The sequence below is a fragment of the Chironomus tepperi genome, unplaced genomic scaffold, assembly GCF_022539635.2.
Source record: "Chironomus tepperi strain 1889 unplaced genomic scaffold, CSIRO-AGI_Ctep_v1 contig_33, whole genome shotgun sequence".
NCBI classification, from domain to species: Eukaryota; Metazoa; Arthropoda; class Insecta; order Diptera; family Chironomidae; genus Chironomus; species Chironomus tepperi.
Genome location: NW_027226155.1, coordinates 1,612,966 through 1,627,468, shown reverse-complemented (window position 1 = coordinate 1,627,468; position 14,503 = coordinate 1,612,966). Strand labels below are relative to the sequence as shown.

Genomic DNA, 14,503 nt, shown 5'->3' with positions numbered 1-14,503 from the left:
TTTAAGAATGCAAAAGAAGTAATTTACTAAACATTAATAAAACTAAGACGGAAAAAAGATTGACAAATAAAAAAAAAAAATGTTGATGATTTACAGTTCAATTAGGAGGAAAATAGGGTTCTTACTAACTAAAATATGATCGATTTTTTGTTTCTCCTTGGATTTTCATACGTTTTTGAGAGAAGCATACAATTGTGGTAAATATGTGTGTTAGACATCATATTATGACCAATTAGCTACATTATTTGAAATATTATCTTGTATTATTTACGTAATCTAAAAATTTACAATTATGATTGGATGATAGGAAATAAAAAAAGAATTGATTCTTTAATAATTATAATAAAGGAGGACGAACATAACTCTTTATTGACTCCTCATCCTTTTTTTGTCAATTATGGGATGTTTGAATGAAATTTATCAATCTTCTTTTTTTTATACGAAATAATTGTGAGTTTATTTATAAAAAGTAGTCAGCCTGAGGTTTCTTCAACGGTATTCCTCGACTTTCCTGTGGTGCTGCTTCGAATATTGTAAAGTCACGTTGAAGATTCTCGTTCAGTTCAAGTATAGCGGCAACATTACCGCAACGATAACAGTAATTGGGCGCTGACCAAACTGTTAAAACTGTTTCATTGAAATGCCATTTATATCCTTCCATTACAAGTTGATGTGCTCTACAGATCATTTCAATATCATTTGCAGCGTTAAATTGTGCGACAACATCAGATCCAAACAAATAACCAGCTCCTCTAGGCGATACACCCCATCCATGCGTGTCTTCGGGATCACTCCATAATAAATCACACATTGGTCCATCATGTGGAACTTCCTGTTTTCTGTCGATAGATCTGATCTGATCTAAATACTGAATTGAAGGACTCAAACCGCCATGAACACAGAATATCTTTCCATCAATTATAGCCGATAAACTGAGATAATCAAATACTTCTGTGCAGTAACGCCAAACAGTTATTGATCCATATTTCCTTAAACATTCGTCATAAAATCCATAAACTTGAGTGATTTGACGCGACTCATGATTACCACGAATGAGCGTTATGCGGTCTGGATAGCGTACCTAAGCGAAGCAATAAACAGCATTTTGAGTATAAACATCCAGTAAAGATACAGTAAAATGAATAAACTTACCTTAAGCGCCAATAAAAGTAAGAATGTTTCTACTGAATAATATCCTCTGTCGACAAAATCTCCCATAAATAAGTAATTAGTCTCGGGAACATCTCCACCGACTTTAAAGAGCTCTTTGAGATCGTAAAATTGTCCATGAATATCACCACAAACCTATTTATCATAGCGACAAAAACAAAAACAGATACCAAAAATTAATGACTCACATAGAAAGTGTGATGCGTGCATGACGAAACGAGAAGAGCAAGAGTATATGAGAAGAAAAAAAAATCACTTACTGTAACTGGACTATCCACCCTCTGAACATTTCCTTCCTCAACCAAAATTTCGCGAGCTTTTGCACACAATGCTTTAACCTCGTTCTCCTTAATGATTTCACATCTCTTCAACTGTTCTATCTGACGATCAAGATCACTATATTCACTCATTTTGTGTGTTTTTAACTGAGAAATTTCTAATTATAATTGATTATAGAAAAATTTTCACGCTTCTCTATTTAATGCCTTATAATCAAATCCCAGCGATATTATTTTACGTTAGTCAGTTAATTTAATGTTTTAGAATAAAGTTTAAGTTAATATAATTAATTTTAGATGTAAAAAGAACGATATTTTAAAAGAATTAAAAAATAACTTTTTGGAGTGCGTTAAGCGCGAAATTCGGATGCGTTTAGAAAATTCAACGTTTTAAAATCCAAAAAGCCGTTAATTCTTGCTATATTTGATATGATTCACTGAAATATAAATTAATTAAATTTATTACAATTTTGATGATCCAGCACAATTTAATTTTAGAAATTTAAATTATGAAAAATCGTTGATTCATAAATCATAGCAAACTTTGACATTTAATTGAAATTTTCCAATTTAACATGGAAGATTTTAATGTGCCGCAATTAGCAATGCCTTTTAACTGCATATTGTATGACTGTAAGGAGTCACTTACGAACTCAACAATTGTCTCTCATTTCTGCTCATCGCATCGTGTGGATTTTCAAGAAGTAGCACTAAACGAAAAGATTCTCATGATGGTAACAACAGACGACAATTTTCTCACGTACGGACGGAACATTTGCCTTGGAATTGTTGGAATCAGATATAGTCGTCAACAAATCGAAAGCATGTCAACATCAAGCATACATGACATTGAGCATTTTCCAAATCCATTTCCAATTTTAATTATGTGCAGAAAAAGCAATTATCAGCAAATATTCGACAGCGGTGACCGAGAACTCGACAAGAATGGTGACTTCATAACATTATGGCTATCAATGCCAAAAGTCAACGATCACAAGTTACATTCAATTTTATCAGTTTATAATGAAGATTATTCAACAAGCATAAGTAAGTCTGTGGATATCAAGTACATGACAGACAACTGCAACCTTTTAGGATGCAATCATTTGATCATTAATTCTGGACTTTTAAGGAAATTATCAAGCGATGACTCAATTATCCTTGAAATTATTCTTAAAGAAAATTTATTGTGAAAACTTTTAAAAAATACAAAATGAAAAAGAAAATAAAAGAAAAACTTAACAGAACTAATCAGTTGAGAATCCAAATGGATCAAGCTTCTCGTTCATTAATGCCAATGATGATTCGGCTACCTTGGATAGGAATTCACTGAGTTTATGTTTACTAAAAACGTTATAAAGTTGATTCTGTTCGGCAGCAAGTTCCTCACATAATTTAATACAATCTTGATGCTCTTCGGCTAGTGACAGGATCTTATACAGCAATGAAATTAAGTCTGGTATGTGAATTTTTCTTAAATTTTCCATCTGAATTCGACGATTTTCCCAAGCATTAACATCATCTTCGGATGTGTATTCAATCTTTAGTTCCTCTACGTCAGTTAACCAGCCTTTATCAGGGAATAAAAGGACATTGTAGAATAACTCCTTTGTGGAACTTGTTTGTTCCTTAAGTGTACCCTTCCATCTAGCTACATCTTGTTGATAAAGCTGTTCCTGATGTTCTGATGCTGCTTTCTCTGCATAATTCCTTCCTTGAACTGCATTCGGTTGCTTTGGTCGTTTATTATAGAAAAATTCAATCCAGTCATTGTATCCATCAATAGCAGCAAGATATGTTTGATGGCATAAATATTCACGAATGGCACATTCAGGTCTTGGTGGCAATTTAGTCTTCCCGCCATAATATTGAATTAAAATTTGAATGGAATCAGATGGAACCATACCAAATGCCTTCTTAACTGCATCGATTTTCCTTTGTGCCATAAAGTATCTCATCATTGTATTTGCTTGCCATAACAATTCGCACCTTTGTTCCTGAGTAAAAATTAAGAATTCAAGGGACGAGATTTTCTTCTTATCAAGTTCCGACATTTCTCCCGCCAATAATTTAGTTTCTTCTGGATCTTCAAGCATTCCTTGAATTCTTTCGACTGTAATTCTTGCAATTTGTGCTACATCCAATCCATGAGCTTGAGCTTCTTCCATGCAATTTCTACGTGCTGATTCTGGAACACTTTCGAGGAATTCTGAATAAATTTGCATTTGATGATTTGCTGGAAGTGCTGCAGTGTAAAAAGCAACAAGTTGTGCATCTCCAATTTTCATTAAGCACTGGACATAAGCACGAATTATTTTATCGCCAATTTCTTCTTGATGATTTCGGTTAATTTGCCTGATGAACAGCACTAAATGAGCAAAAAGTCTCAACATTTGTGGAGTTGCTTCATCAGTTTCTAAAACATCATTCATGTGCTGCAATAAAGACTTGATGTCATCAAGAATAAGATACTTCTGAATGATTGCAAAGCTTGCACGAGCTGTAGCTTTAACATGCATATTCTTGTTCCCATCAAGTTCCGAAAAAATCCGTTCCAATGACATTTTTGCATCCCAATACTTTTCAGGCATTTCGCAATAACTTTTGGCACAGCATGAACGAATTTCTGACTCGACACGAATATCAATATTGACTCGAAGATATGCCCAAAGTAAATCCCACCAAGAATCACCACAAACATTTAATAATGAGTCAAGATTTCCACAAAGACATCCAGCAACAGCTCTTGTATAATCGTCCAATTTCTTGCTTTCAGCCATTGCATAAGCGCATTTCTTCCATAAATCTCTTCTTGGATTCCCTTCAATTGGTAATTTGACGTCTTTTTGCTCATTCGAATCATAATTTGGATCGTGGAATAATCTCCATCCTTCAAGTAATGCTGCTTGCCATGGTTGACCACAATGTTCACATAAGCTTTGAGCTTCATCAATTTTTCCTTGTCTAATGCATTTGAAAATGTGCTTAACAAGTCTCTTCTGATCATCCATGTCCAGATCATGTAATGGAAGATTTTCACGATGTGGTGCGTCTGGATCTAAGCTTTTGACAAGTTGACGATTTCCTCCAAACATCGTTCTACCGACATTCTAAAATAAATTATTTAATTAACATCCAGTTTAATAGAAATGATAAGATCCAGCTTACCTGTAAGTGATGAAGAGTATTTTCCCATGCCATAGCACTTCTGTCACCATAATGAGCAACTTGAATTGGATTTTCTTCGTATGATGTTTGTTCCAGCCAATCGAGAATCAATTGATGTTCACGGAGTGTTGCATTATCTAGTTAAAGCATAAGAGTTAGTTAAGACCGCAACTTTATGAAATATGAAGGAACTTACTTAAATATAAATGATCAACAATAAGCTTTTCACTGTTGACTAATGGCAAATCATCTTGTTCCATTTCCTCCTTTTGTGTAATCAATCTATCCTTATAGAGGCAGTGAATTAAACTCCATGTATTCATTTCTTGTCTAATCCAGTTATTTGGTCCAAAAATTTTCTTGCCTCCAACTTGCATATCATCGATGGTATTTTCGAGAACTTGCCTCAAATGCTGAATTGTATCAAAAATTTCCAATTCATTGGTACTGGATTGAATTACAGCTAAGAAATGTCCATAAAGTAAATCTGTTTTTTCTTTAAACAGCACGCTTTGCGTTTGACTTCCATAAATGCTAGCACTTGAAACACTCAAATCATCACGCAATATATCTCGCCGTGATCTTATCAAGTTCTTCCTCATAAAAGAATCATCCAATTGTGTAAGTGTTTGCTCTAAATTCATTTTAATTAACTTTTTTTAGGGATCAAAAATTTCAAATCACCGGTAAACAAAAAAAAATCTTCGTTAAGTTTTTCGTAAATTTTTTTTAACGAAAGATTTTTAAGGTAAACATGTTGAGAAAAATTATTCAAAATAGTTTAATTATACAATCACGTCGATTAGCGACAGTGGCAAATAGTGGAACAAAACAGAAGTATGATATATATGCAGGAGTTCTGATTGAACGACTTCCAATTGTGTCTAAGAAATTAAATGACATTGAAAATGAAGTTTTGGTGAGAAATTTTTAATAATTCTTAAAAAAGTTAATTTAACTAACATAACATTCGATTTCAGCAAATGTTCCAAACTATTGAATTCGAGAACAGCTTGAAGAGCGATCATGAAATCAGGAAAGAAAAGGACAAAAGGAAACAAAAGCTTTTAAAAGGTATAATTGAACATCCAGTGAAGCTTATGCTTATGTTATTATTATGAGAACCCAGTTTAATAAATTTCACTAAAATCCTATCTTACAGCCGGAAAAGTTGACAACGAAGGTGAACAAGACTCAATTATTTTGCAAACAGCACAAGATTTTGAGGATGCAGGACATGACGAACTTGCGAAGTTTGAGTGTGCACCAAGAGAAACGGAAGATGACAAGAAGAACAATACGAAGAGTCTTAATAGAAAATTAGACGATACATTAATGTTTGTCTGTAATCATCAACTTGGGAAGGAAAATGTCACATTACTTCCTCAAGATAAATGGATTGAAGGCGAAACATTAAGACAGACAGCTGAAAGAATTGTAAGAGAGAAATGTGGAACCGACTTAAAAGTACATTTCTATGGAAATGCACCAATTGGATTTTATAAGTACAAATATCCAGCAAGTGAAAGAAAGGAATCAGTCGGTGCTAAAGTTTTCTTCTTCCGAGCAATTTATAATTCTGGAGATGTAACCGATCAGAAGCTTAAATATGAATGGGTTAATGACGATGAGCTGAAAACTAAAATTAAGTCAGATTCATATTATGAAAGTTTAAAAAGTTTTTGTTGCTAAAAGTAATAGAATTAATAGGAATAAAGAAAAATAAGTAAGAAATAACGGTCATAGAAAATTTAAAACTAGTAAACTTCGTCAAATAATTTTTATTTCATTAAAAATATACAAAAAATTATAATTTAATAATTTAGCTAAATCTAGACTCAAAATCATGGCAGGACAAGCATTAAGGAGGTTAATGGCTGAGTATAAGCGTAAGTGTAACATCAGATTATTATTATTTCCTAGACATTTATGGAAAAATCACAAAAATATTTCGTCATCAGAAAATTTATTTTCTAGAAAAAATTAAAATTCTTTATTAGACCCACTTAGTCTGTCCAAGATTTTTCAGGGTCGTGGAATATTCACGATTTTTGAATATATTACGATTATGATCAACGATTAATGTGTCAATGAACTCATCTTTGAACAAAATCTCATAATTCCTTATGTCGCATAATTTTATGCTCCATAACAGTACAAATAACTTATTGTCTATTTACAGAACTTACACTCAATGCCCCAGAAGGAATTATTGCAGGACCTATATCGGAAGAGAACTTTTTTGAATGGGAAGCGCTGATTTCCGGTCCAGTGGACACAGTTTTTGAAGGTAATAATTGTTTTATGCTGTATAGCAACATAACTCTTGAGCATATATATATTTCAGGTGGTTTATTTCCTGCAAAGCTCGTCTTTCCAACTGACTATCCACTTAATCCTCCAAAGATGAGCTTTCTTTGTGAGATGTTTCATCCAAACATCTTTCCTGATGGCCGAGTATGCATTTCAATTCTCCACAGTCCTGGTGACGATCCTTTAGGTCAGTTCTAGATTTTATAACTGTACAGTATGGTACATAACTGAGTAAATTTAATTTCAGGCTATGAAAGTTCTGCGGAACGTTGGAGTCCAGTTCAATCAGTAGAAAAAATACTCTTATCTGTAGTATCAATGCTCGCTGAACCAAATAACGAGTCACCAGCTAATGTCGATGCCAGTAAAATGTATAGGGAGAATCGTGAAGAGTTTAATCGAATGGCACAAAGACTTGTGAGGAAGACGTTGGGCTTATAAGGTCCTTAATTGTTAAATTGTATTATATTTCATATTATTTTCAATGAAAACAAACGGAAATCTTCATATATTATATATTTTGATCAAAATTATTTAATTAAAATGCAATTAGATCTATCAAAAAAAATTTTTTCGTTAATTTAACGGCTATCAAAATTTTAAATTTGGTCATTAATACTTTCGTTAAATCAAAAGTAAACAATAACACGAGTGTGTCAAAATAAATATTAAAAAATTAAATTAAACTCTAAAATGATAAAGACAAAAGCATCGCTATTAAAGGAAAAGGAACAGAAGGCGGTCAAAGAATTCAAAGTTGTCAAATTTGAAGGACTTAAGAGACTTCCAAAGACAAAACCTCCACAAAGTTATAATAGTAAAAATCAAGATTCTGAGGATGAGGCATTTGATGAAATATTTGGTGACGGTCCCAGGAAAAGGCCAAAGAAGGATAAAAATGAAGTAACATTTGATAAAGCTAGACGAGAAATCCTAAATTTAGGAATATCAGGTGCAAATGCAGCAGATAAGTCAGATCAAATTACGCAGCTTTTAGTCAAATTAGGCGCTAAACCACCGAAAAGACAGGCACGAAATTATAAAGAGATATTAGAGGAGAAGAAAAAGCTAAAAGAAGAAGATTCCAAAATTAACAAACGAGCCATTTTTGGAACATCTGCATCGCTGCAATATCGTAGTCAAAAGAAAACTTCAAGAAATGATGGACTTTTGAGAAGTTACGGACGAGTTGATAAAGAAAGTATAAAGAAAATGCAACAGAAAGATACAGGAAAACGGAAACGGAAGTGAAACTTTGGTCATGTGAAATAATTATGAATTATAATAAAAATTTGTTTATTGAAATCAAAAAAGTGACAAAATTATGCACTGGATCTTGGAATTTTCAGAAAAAGGTATCGATGGATGAAGGTAAGATGCTAGACAAGCTTAACATTTAGCCACAAGGAACAAAAAGACACAACATTCAAACAGACAAAATTTTTATTTACTTAATTAAACTTACATTAAAATGAGTAGCACATGAAATGTTACCAATTGTTCATAGCTGGTGCCCCAAACCTGACAATTCTCTTATTTTGTGTATCAAGATCCATCTTAACTTTTGTGCGCATATAAAAGATTGGACAATCTCGACTTGTACACAAAACTTCTTCATTACGAGCTCCTTGACATCGTTGACATTCAGACCATAAACGTGAGAATCGTTCTTCTAATTGGCACTGCTGTGCAATTTCACTTTGGAATATTTCGTCAGCTTTCGTGTCACAATGCTGACACAAAGCTCCTTTGGCACGATCTCCAGTAAGGACTGTCTTACACCCGATGCATGTCTCTTTTCTTTGTACGAAGCCAGCTAAAGCACTAACTTTTGATGTCCCACTCAATCTTGTTCTTGTATGGTCACCACGTAATAAAATTGATTCTGCCTTATCGCCTAAAATTGGTTCAAAAATTCTCAACAATGGCTTTGATAGCTGATTTTCTAGGTAATATTGAAAATCTATTGGGACATTATTTTCCAGGACATAAACTGGATCTTCAGCCTTTGCATATGCTGGTGCACTTTTTGCAGCTGCTGTAATAACATATGGAACTCGATCACCCAACTTTGGTGCATTTCCTGGATCTCGTTTCTTCATTTTGGCTGCTAATTCTACGTGAGCTTGTTTAGCTGAATAGTCATGCTTAGTTAATTCCTTTGTAATCACCAACTGTGAAATATCAACACGATTACACAGTAAATCAGATATGACAGATTTGACATAATCAACAGCAGCATTTGGATTACGTTCAATTAACAGTTTTTGTAAGCATGTATTCATCAGATTGGCAACTAATGGCGAATTATCACGACGAACTGTCTCAATACCTTTACAATCCATTTTATCATACTTTTCAGTCTTTGTCCAATAGAGACCAGCATATCTCTTTTTGTTAATCAGCAAGTATGGGAAGTAAACTTTCTCGAATTCTAGCTTGATTGGCTTTATGAATTTTTCGCTGACAAATTCTGCTGCTTCTCTTCCCAGTTCCATTGATTTTTCTAATGATTCTGTTCCAAAGTTGACCATGACAGAATCTGTGTCTCCGTAAATGACGAATGCCTATAGAAAATATTGGAAAGAATTAATTAAAAGTATTAAAGTATAGTCAGTGAATTATGGATATGCCAAATAATTTCATCATATGATTTCATTTTGATCAATTTCTTTCGCTGAAAATTTAAATTTCTAACGGATTCTCAAAATTTAAATTTTAACGGATTTTTAAATTTCAAATTTTTAACGAGATTTTAGCATACAAATATTTTGAACTTTGATTTCAAAAATATTTTGAACTTCAATTTTAAAAAAATAAATTTAGATGTTAGCAGGCTTTGCATTAATTGACGTTGCCTAAGAATTATTTTGTTAAGGAAGGTCATGGATCAATATTATTTTTAGCATTAATTAATTGACTCTGTCATCAATCAATAATGAATACGAAGTTGATGTTTAATATAAATTTTGAATAAATTTATTCAGCATATCCATAAAAAAGTTCATTCACTGTTATTAAAAATATTGATGTCCATAAATAATTTCACCTACATCGGCACTATATCCATTTTTAATTGTATATCGTTCTTCAACTTCATTCTTTGTCAATTCAATCATAGTACGTCCATAAGCTGTTACACTACCCGAGATTTCCAAACAGGGTAGCTTGCCAACTTGTGCACCAGTGAAACCGTAGACTGAATTAGCACTGATCTTTAAAGCTAATTGACGACCATCTAAAACACTTCGTTTAAATGGATCAGTTTCATTCTTCAGTTCAGCTTTTGCCTTTTTACGTGCACTAAGCAACGATTCAAGAATTTCAGGCAATAATCCTTTACGTACATTTGTCTTTACGAAGAAATTGCCCAATGGAGTTGTTGTAATATCCTCATCCTTCAAATCTAATTTCTTACGATCTGCTGGCTTAATTAATGTTGTATAGCACAAGTTATGAGCCATCATAATTGAAGGATATAGAGATGCAAAATCCAAAGTTGCAATAGGTGCTGAATAATATCCACGACGTGGTTCAATGACTGTAGCACCTTCAAATTGTTCATTATCACCACCTTGACCAGTATATGTTGGAATCAAATAGCCTGCATCACGAGCTTTACGTAGCAATTGACTAACGACTTTAATCTGTTGTCCACGGGTCAATAAACTGGCTAAGGATACGCCAGTTACACGAGCCATTTCCATATAATTAATAATACACATCAATTTGTTTAAAAGTTTCAATGGCAAGTAAGCATCCTTAAGACAATAAATAGCCAGACGACGACGAGACTGATCAGTTCCATTTTGTAAGTCTGTGATAATGCTGTGATGTACATCTTCCTTTTGTTCTTGCAAGAAGTGGTAACTGACGGCATTTAAAGTGTATGATCGTAGTTTGTAGTCACGAAGTAACACGAAAAGCAAGTCGAATGGCACACGACCTTCAAAATTGACTTGCTTGTTTTCACGACGTCCCATTTGCTTAGATTGAATAACTGATTCCTTAATTACAGACTTAACATTCTTAATACGACCAAGATATAGGAAATTATTGACTTTCAAATGTTTTGAGCGATTAATTAAGTAAGGAATATCAAAGTTATTGATATTATATCCTGTAATTATGTCAGGATCAAGTTGACGAACAAATTCGCTCCATGCATCAAGTAATTCCGATTCCTTTCCATAGCTTAATACATGATATCCAACAATCGGTGCACAAGTGTTTAATGTAAAGACATTTCTTATAAATGGTTCCTTTTCTCCTTGTCGCATGACCATATTAGCGATTTGAATGACGGGATCATGTTGTGGTTCTGGGAAAATTCCTTTACGTCCTGCACATTCAATATCAAAGCTTAATATACGGAATGGTGCAACTTTTGACCATTCACCTTCTGGTTCGTGTGCTATGAATTTATCAAATGCAACATCTACTTCCAATTGGCATCGACTTTCTGGTCCTGGATAACTTCCTTTTGTTCTTTTACGCCATAAATTTGCTGGAATTTCAATCCAACTGCATCCGACGACTTTTGTCTCTACCATGAAACGAATATCAAAATCAATGTTACTTTCGAAGCATCGACAGTCTTGGAAATTGTATTCAGGAATAATTATTTCGCGTTCCAAAAGTCGCTTTACAGCTGCAACCATCTTTGGCAAAGCAACTGTTACTTTGATGAAATTAACTTTTTCATCTCCAACATAATAATGAATTGATTGCTTCTGAACAATCTCGACTTTTAGAACTGCTTCTTCTACATTGTCTTTGTTTGATTTCATGTCTTTCAAAACGACAGCATTAAGCTTTGACTTGAATTCTCCAAGTTTGGTTTTAGGGAAATCTGCTGGTGCTTGAACATATAAATATGGTGAAAATCCATGAACATGAGCACAAACTGAGTTGCCTTCCATTGTAACTCCATACATTCGAAATATCGGAACTGGTCCAATCTAAACAGAAATTTATGCTATTAGCTTGTTAACTATATTAATATTATTAGATTTACTTGTGCACCAGGCATTCCTTGCATTGGACTTCCTGTATAATGGTCAACATCAATTTGTTGAAAAATCACAGCATCCTTTTTAGGATCTAAATTTGGCATATTTGGTCTTGCCCATTTTTGGACTGTATTTTCCATTTCAGGACCTTCGCCCAATTCTGCATCATAGTCCATTGGCTCATCCATAATGTCTGCAAACTGGAAGTCATCATCTTCATCTTCTCCCGCTCTAAAATTTGTTTGAATTTTACTGGATTTCAAAAATATCCTTAATTAAAGGAATTGGTATGCTTACTTGAATTTCTTGCTTGTTCCTGGATTTGAACCACCACCAAACTTGTTCTTCCCACCAAAAGAACTCATTATTAATACTCAATAAATTAAAATAACAAGAAAAATAAGATAACTTTATAACTTCAGCACACGCCTGAGAATCGAAATTATTTTCGCGCCAAAAAGTATAACCTGAAACAAAATTATTTTAATTATAGTAAGTCATGAATGAAAAGCAATGAAAGAGATGTTTTAATTGTATAAAAATGTAGTACAATTTATTGATAATAATAAATTTATGAAAATACATTCTCTATATCTATATCTGTGCAATTAATAAAACTTTATGTACGAGAAAATTGTGCAAAAATTAGACATCGCCTCCTATTCCTTCTTTTCTTTTGCCATAATTATTACACTAGGTCTTATAATATGATTATTCGATAAGCTCAATTGTGAATTAGTCATAGTGTCAACAGCCTGTGTTTGAAGTCTATTATAAAGTGGATGATTACTACCAAAATCCAGTGGCTGAGTTCCTAAATCTTGACATGCTTCACGCAGCCATTTCTTTTTTGGATTAAATAATTTCTTAGGTGATGGAACCGAAAGATTCTTTTCATTAGGTCCGCTAATTTCTTTCGGTTTTAAAATATTCTCTTCATTATTAAGTGATGATTCTTCATCATTGTCGTCCATCGGTTCCTTCCATAAAATAATTTTCGGTCTACAATGTTTTGGTTTATTTGTCGAAACTGGACTTCCAATAATGGCAAGATCTGTAGCATCTGAAGCATAATTTTGTTTCTGAATTGGTGTTGAACTTTGAATATTTTCTGCCGTTCCAGCATTCATATCCATAGCACACATTAAGCCTTTCCTAGCTGCCTTACTCGGCGACATTGCAATCAATTCCATATTGTTGCTGCTCATATCACAATTTTCCTGTGCCTTTATATCATTTATAGATTTACTAAAAACTCTCCTTTTATTATTCTCGTCATTTCCTTTCGTTGTTGATGACGATGGACGTTTTGGTGTCTTTCTTGCTGAAGAACTTGGACTTGGTGATGGAGATTGTGCCTGAATTAATTGCTGTTGTCTTTCTTCGCGATATTTTTGAAGCCATTTTAAAATTTCTGTACTCTGTTCTTCCGGCTGTGAATTTAAGAGGAACTCATCATCACATCTCTTTAATGCTTGATATGGATGATCGGGACAGTGGCGATTCGCATGAGTAAATCTCATTTGGCAATTTGGTGCACTGCAACTGTAATAGAATAATTTTTAATGAGTTTCAGTAAGATCCAGAAATATTCAAGTAATTACCTAAAAGGACGTTCGCCTGTATGCAATCGTTGATGAGTTTTAAGTTGTCCACTTTGAGTAAATGCACGAGAACATAGTGGAAAATCGCAGATATAAGGCTTCTCTCCTATTGACAACAGAAATACCATTAGAATCTTATAACCTTATGTCCAATGAATAGAAATTTCTTTAATTACCTGTATGAGTGCGCAAATGAGCTGCTAGTGATTTATCTCGTGGGAAGACACGGTTACAAAATTTACACTTGATTGCGGAAGGAGATGTACTTCCTTGAAGCATTAAGGAAGTCAAAATTTCACTTTTTGGACGTCCTCTTCTGCCATTTGCTGTTGCACTATCAAAACTCTTATTTAACTGTTGATTATCCATACTTTTGGATATTCCATCATTCGATGTTGGAGAATCATTTGTATTTTCCAGCCATGACCAATTATTTGGAGTTGTATTTAAATTTGTTTTGTTTGGCGTTGTGTTCATTTTTAAGAATTTTATTATTTTGCAATTTTTTCAATGCAAATAAACTTCACAATTAATTATAATACATTTAACACTAACGTATGAGCGCTTAAAATTTATTAACACATGTATCTTTTGTCAAAACCCTGATTTAGTTACCAAAATTCTATTTTTAAAAATTTTGTCAAGCAATTTAAAATTTAAAAACCATTTAAAAGCCAGCAGGCATTGCCATTTTACTGTTTATTGTCAAATGTTCTAGATTTTCTTGAACTGTTTCTCGGCATTTAAAATCGTTACTGCTTAGCTTAATCGGCATTAATTATTGATGGTTTATAAATAGACACCTAAGAATAATAAGTTAAATTAATTAACAAATTTGTTAATATTATGAAATATGTGAAAACTATTGTATTGAGTGTTTTACAATTAAATTACTAATCCAGTTGTCTTAATTACTCTCAGTTAAACTATACAAAATATTAAACATTTATTAATATAG

General features: G+C 33.2%; 7 protein-coding genes across 7 annotated transcripts; 3 read left to right on the top strand and 4 right to left on the bottom strand.

The window, feature by feature from the left end:
* Positions 1-326: 326 nt before the first annotated feature.
* On the bottom strand, positions 327-1,808 carry Pp4-19C (protein phosphatase 19C). The gene is made up of 3 exons (XM_070644924.1): positions 1,431-1,808; positions 1,153-1,305; positions 327-1,081 (listed from the first exon to the last, which is right to left on the bottom strand). The coding sequence occupies exons 1-3, from the start codon at positions 1,578-1,580 to the stop codon at positions 461-463; spliced, it is 924 nt and encodes a 307-aa protein (XP_070501025.1). The 5' UTR covers positions 1,581-1,808; the 3' UTR covers positions 327-460.
* Positions 1,809-2,603: 795 nt separating this feature from the next.
* On the bottom strand, positions 2,604-5,297 carry Nup107 (nuclear pore complex protein Nup107). Its single transcript, XM_070645867.1, has 3 exons — positions 4,813-5,297; positions 4,617-4,753; positions 2,604-4,558 (listed from the first exon to the last, which is right to left on the bottom strand). The coding sequence occupies exons 1-3, from the start codon at positions 5,258-5,260 to the stop codon at positions 2,696-2,698; spliced, it is 2,448 nt and encodes an 815-aa protein (XP_070501968.1). The 5' UTR covers positions 5,261-5,297; the 3' UTR covers positions 2,604-2,695.
* Positions 5,298-5,345: 48 nt separating this feature from the next.
* Positions 5,346-6,353, top strand: mRpL46 (mitochondrial ribosomal protein L46). Its single transcript, XM_070645880.1, has 3 exons — positions 5,346-5,535; positions 5,597-5,690; positions 5,779-6,353. Exons 1-3 carry the CDS (start codon positions 5,371-5,373, stop codon positions 6,306-6,308), a joined length of 789 nt encoding a protein of 262 aa, XP_070501981.1. The 5' UTR covers positions 5,346-5,370; the 3' UTR covers positions 6,309-6,353.
* A 23-nt stretch (positions 6,354-6,376) lies between these two features.
* Positions 6,377-7,497, top strand: Ubc7 (ubiquitin conjugating enzyme 7). Its single transcript, XM_070645903.1, has 4 exons — positions 6,377-6,505; positions 6,799-6,906; positions 6,964-7,116; positions 7,177-7,497. The coding sequence occupies exons 1-4, from the start codon at positions 6,463-6,465 to the stop codon at positions 7,368-7,370; spliced, it is 498 nt and encodes a 165-aa protein (XP_070502004.1). The 5' UTR covers positions 6,377-6,462; the 3' UTR covers positions 7,371-7,497.
* LOC139094728 (uncharacterized protein C1orf131) lies at positions 7,474-8,227 on the top strand. Its single transcript, XM_070645892.1, has one exon. The coding sequence runs from the start codon at positions 7,623-7,625 to the stop codon at positions 8,178-8,180; it is 558 nt and encodes a 185-aa protein (XP_070501993.1). The 5' UTR covers positions 7,474-7,622; the 3' UTR covers positions 8,181-8,227.
* A 127-nt stretch (positions 8,228-8,354) lies between these two features.
* Positions 8,355-12,377, bottom strand: PolD1 (DNA polymerase delta). Its single transcript, XM_070645524.1, has 4 exons — positions 12,239-12,377; positions 11,947-12,172; positions 9,983-11,890; positions 8,355-9,496 (listed from the first exon to the last, which is right to left on the bottom strand). The coding sequence occupies exons 1-4, from the start codon at positions 12,304-12,306 to the stop codon at positions 8,420-8,422; spliced, it is 3,279 nt and encodes a 1,092-aa protein (XP_070501625.1). The 5' UTR covers positions 12,307-12,377; the 3' UTR covers positions 8,355-8,419.
* An 89-nt stretch (positions 12,378-12,466) lies between these two features.
* LOC139094370 (uncharacterized) lies at positions 12,467-14,331 on the bottom strand. Its single transcript, XM_070645409.1, has 3 exons — positions 13,722-14,331; positions 13,546-13,651; positions 12,467-13,486 (listed from the first exon to the last, which is right to left on the bottom strand). The coding sequence occupies exons 1-3, from the start codon at positions 14,020-14,022 to the stop codon at positions 12,601-12,603; spliced, it is 1,293 nt and encodes a 430-aa protein (XP_070501510.1). The 5' UTR covers positions 14,023-14,331; the 3' UTR covers positions 12,467-12,600.
* Between the last annotated feature and the right edge of the window lie 172 nt (positions 14,332-14,503).

Bases quoted from the DNA above. Each gene is read 5' to 3' on its own strand.
- Ubc7 (XM_070645903.1), top strand. From the start codon at position 6,463: ATGGCAGGACAAGCATTAAGGAGGTTAATGGCTGAGTATAAGC. The intron at 6,506-6,798 runs GTAAGTGTAACA...GTCTATTTACAG, and splicing joins GTTAATGGCTGAGTATAAGC to AACTTACACTCAATGCCCCA. The intron at 6,907-6,963 runs GTAATAATTGTT...TATATATTTCAG, and splicing joins AGTGGACACAGTTTTTGAAG to GTGGTTTATTTCCTGCAAAG.
- Pp4-19C (XM_070644924.1), bottom strand. From the start codon at position 1,580: ATGAGTGAATATAGTGATCTTGATCGTCAGATAGAACAGTTGAAGAGA. The intron at 1,306-1,430 runs GTAAGTGATTTT...TATGATAAATAG, and splicing joins GGGTGGATAGTCCAGTTACA to GTTTGTGGTGATATTCATGG. The intron at 1,082-1,152 runs GTAAGTTTATTC...TGCTTCGCTTAG, and splicing joins TACTTTTATTGGCGCTTAAG to GTACGCTATCCAGACCGCAT.
- LOC139094370 (XM_070645409.1), bottom strand. From the start codon at position 14,022: ATGAACACAACGCCAAACAAAACAAATTTAAATACAACTCCAAATAAT. The intron at 13,652-13,721 runs GTAATTAAAGAA...TGTTGTCAATAG, and splicing joins TCATTTGCGCACTCATACAG to GAGAGAAGCCTTATATCTGC. The intron at 13,487-13,545 runs GTAATTACTTGA...ATTCTATTACAG, and splicing joins ACAGGCGAACGTCCTTTTAG to TTGCAGTGCACCAAATTGCC.
- LOC139094728 (XM_070645892.1), top strand. From the start codon at position 7,623: ATGATAAAGACAAAAGCATCGCTATTAAAGGAAAAGGAACAGAAGGCG.
- Nup107 (XM_070645867.1), bottom strand. From the start codon at position 5,260: ATGAATTTAGAGCAAACACTTACACAATTGGATGATTCTTTTATGAGG. The intron at 4,754-4,812 runs GTAAGTTCCTTC...TGCTTTAACTAG, and splicing joins TGTTGATCATTTATATTTAA to ATAATGCAACACTCCGTGAA. The intron at 4,559-4,616 runs GTAAGCTGGATC...AATTTATTTTAG, and splicing joins ATACTCTTCATCACTTACAG to AATGTCGGTAGAACGATGTT.
- mRpL46 (XM_070645880.1), top strand. From the start codon at position 5,371: ATGTTGAGAAAAATTATTCAAAATAGTTTAATTATACAATCACGTCGA. The intron at 5,536-5,596 runs GTGAGAAATTTT...ATTCGATTTCAG, and splicing joins ACATTGAAAATGAAGTTTTG to CAAATGTTCCAAACTATTGA. The intron at 5,691-5,778 runs GTATAATTGAAC...CCTATCTTACAG, and splicing joins GAAACAAAAGCTTTTAAAAG to CCGGAAAAGTTGACAACGAA.
- PolD1 (XM_070645524.1), bottom strand. From the start codon at position 12,306: ATGAGTTCTTTTGGTGGGAAGAACAAGTTTGGTGGTGGTTCAAATCCA. The intron at 12,173-12,238 runs GTAAGCATACCA...AACAAATTTTAG, and splicing joins GGAACAAGCAAGAAATTCAA to AGCGGGAGAAGATGAAGATG. The intron at 11,891-11,946 runs GTAAATCTAATA...ATTTCTGTTTAG, and splicing joins AAGGAATGCCTGGTGCACAA to ATTGGACCAGTTCCGATATT.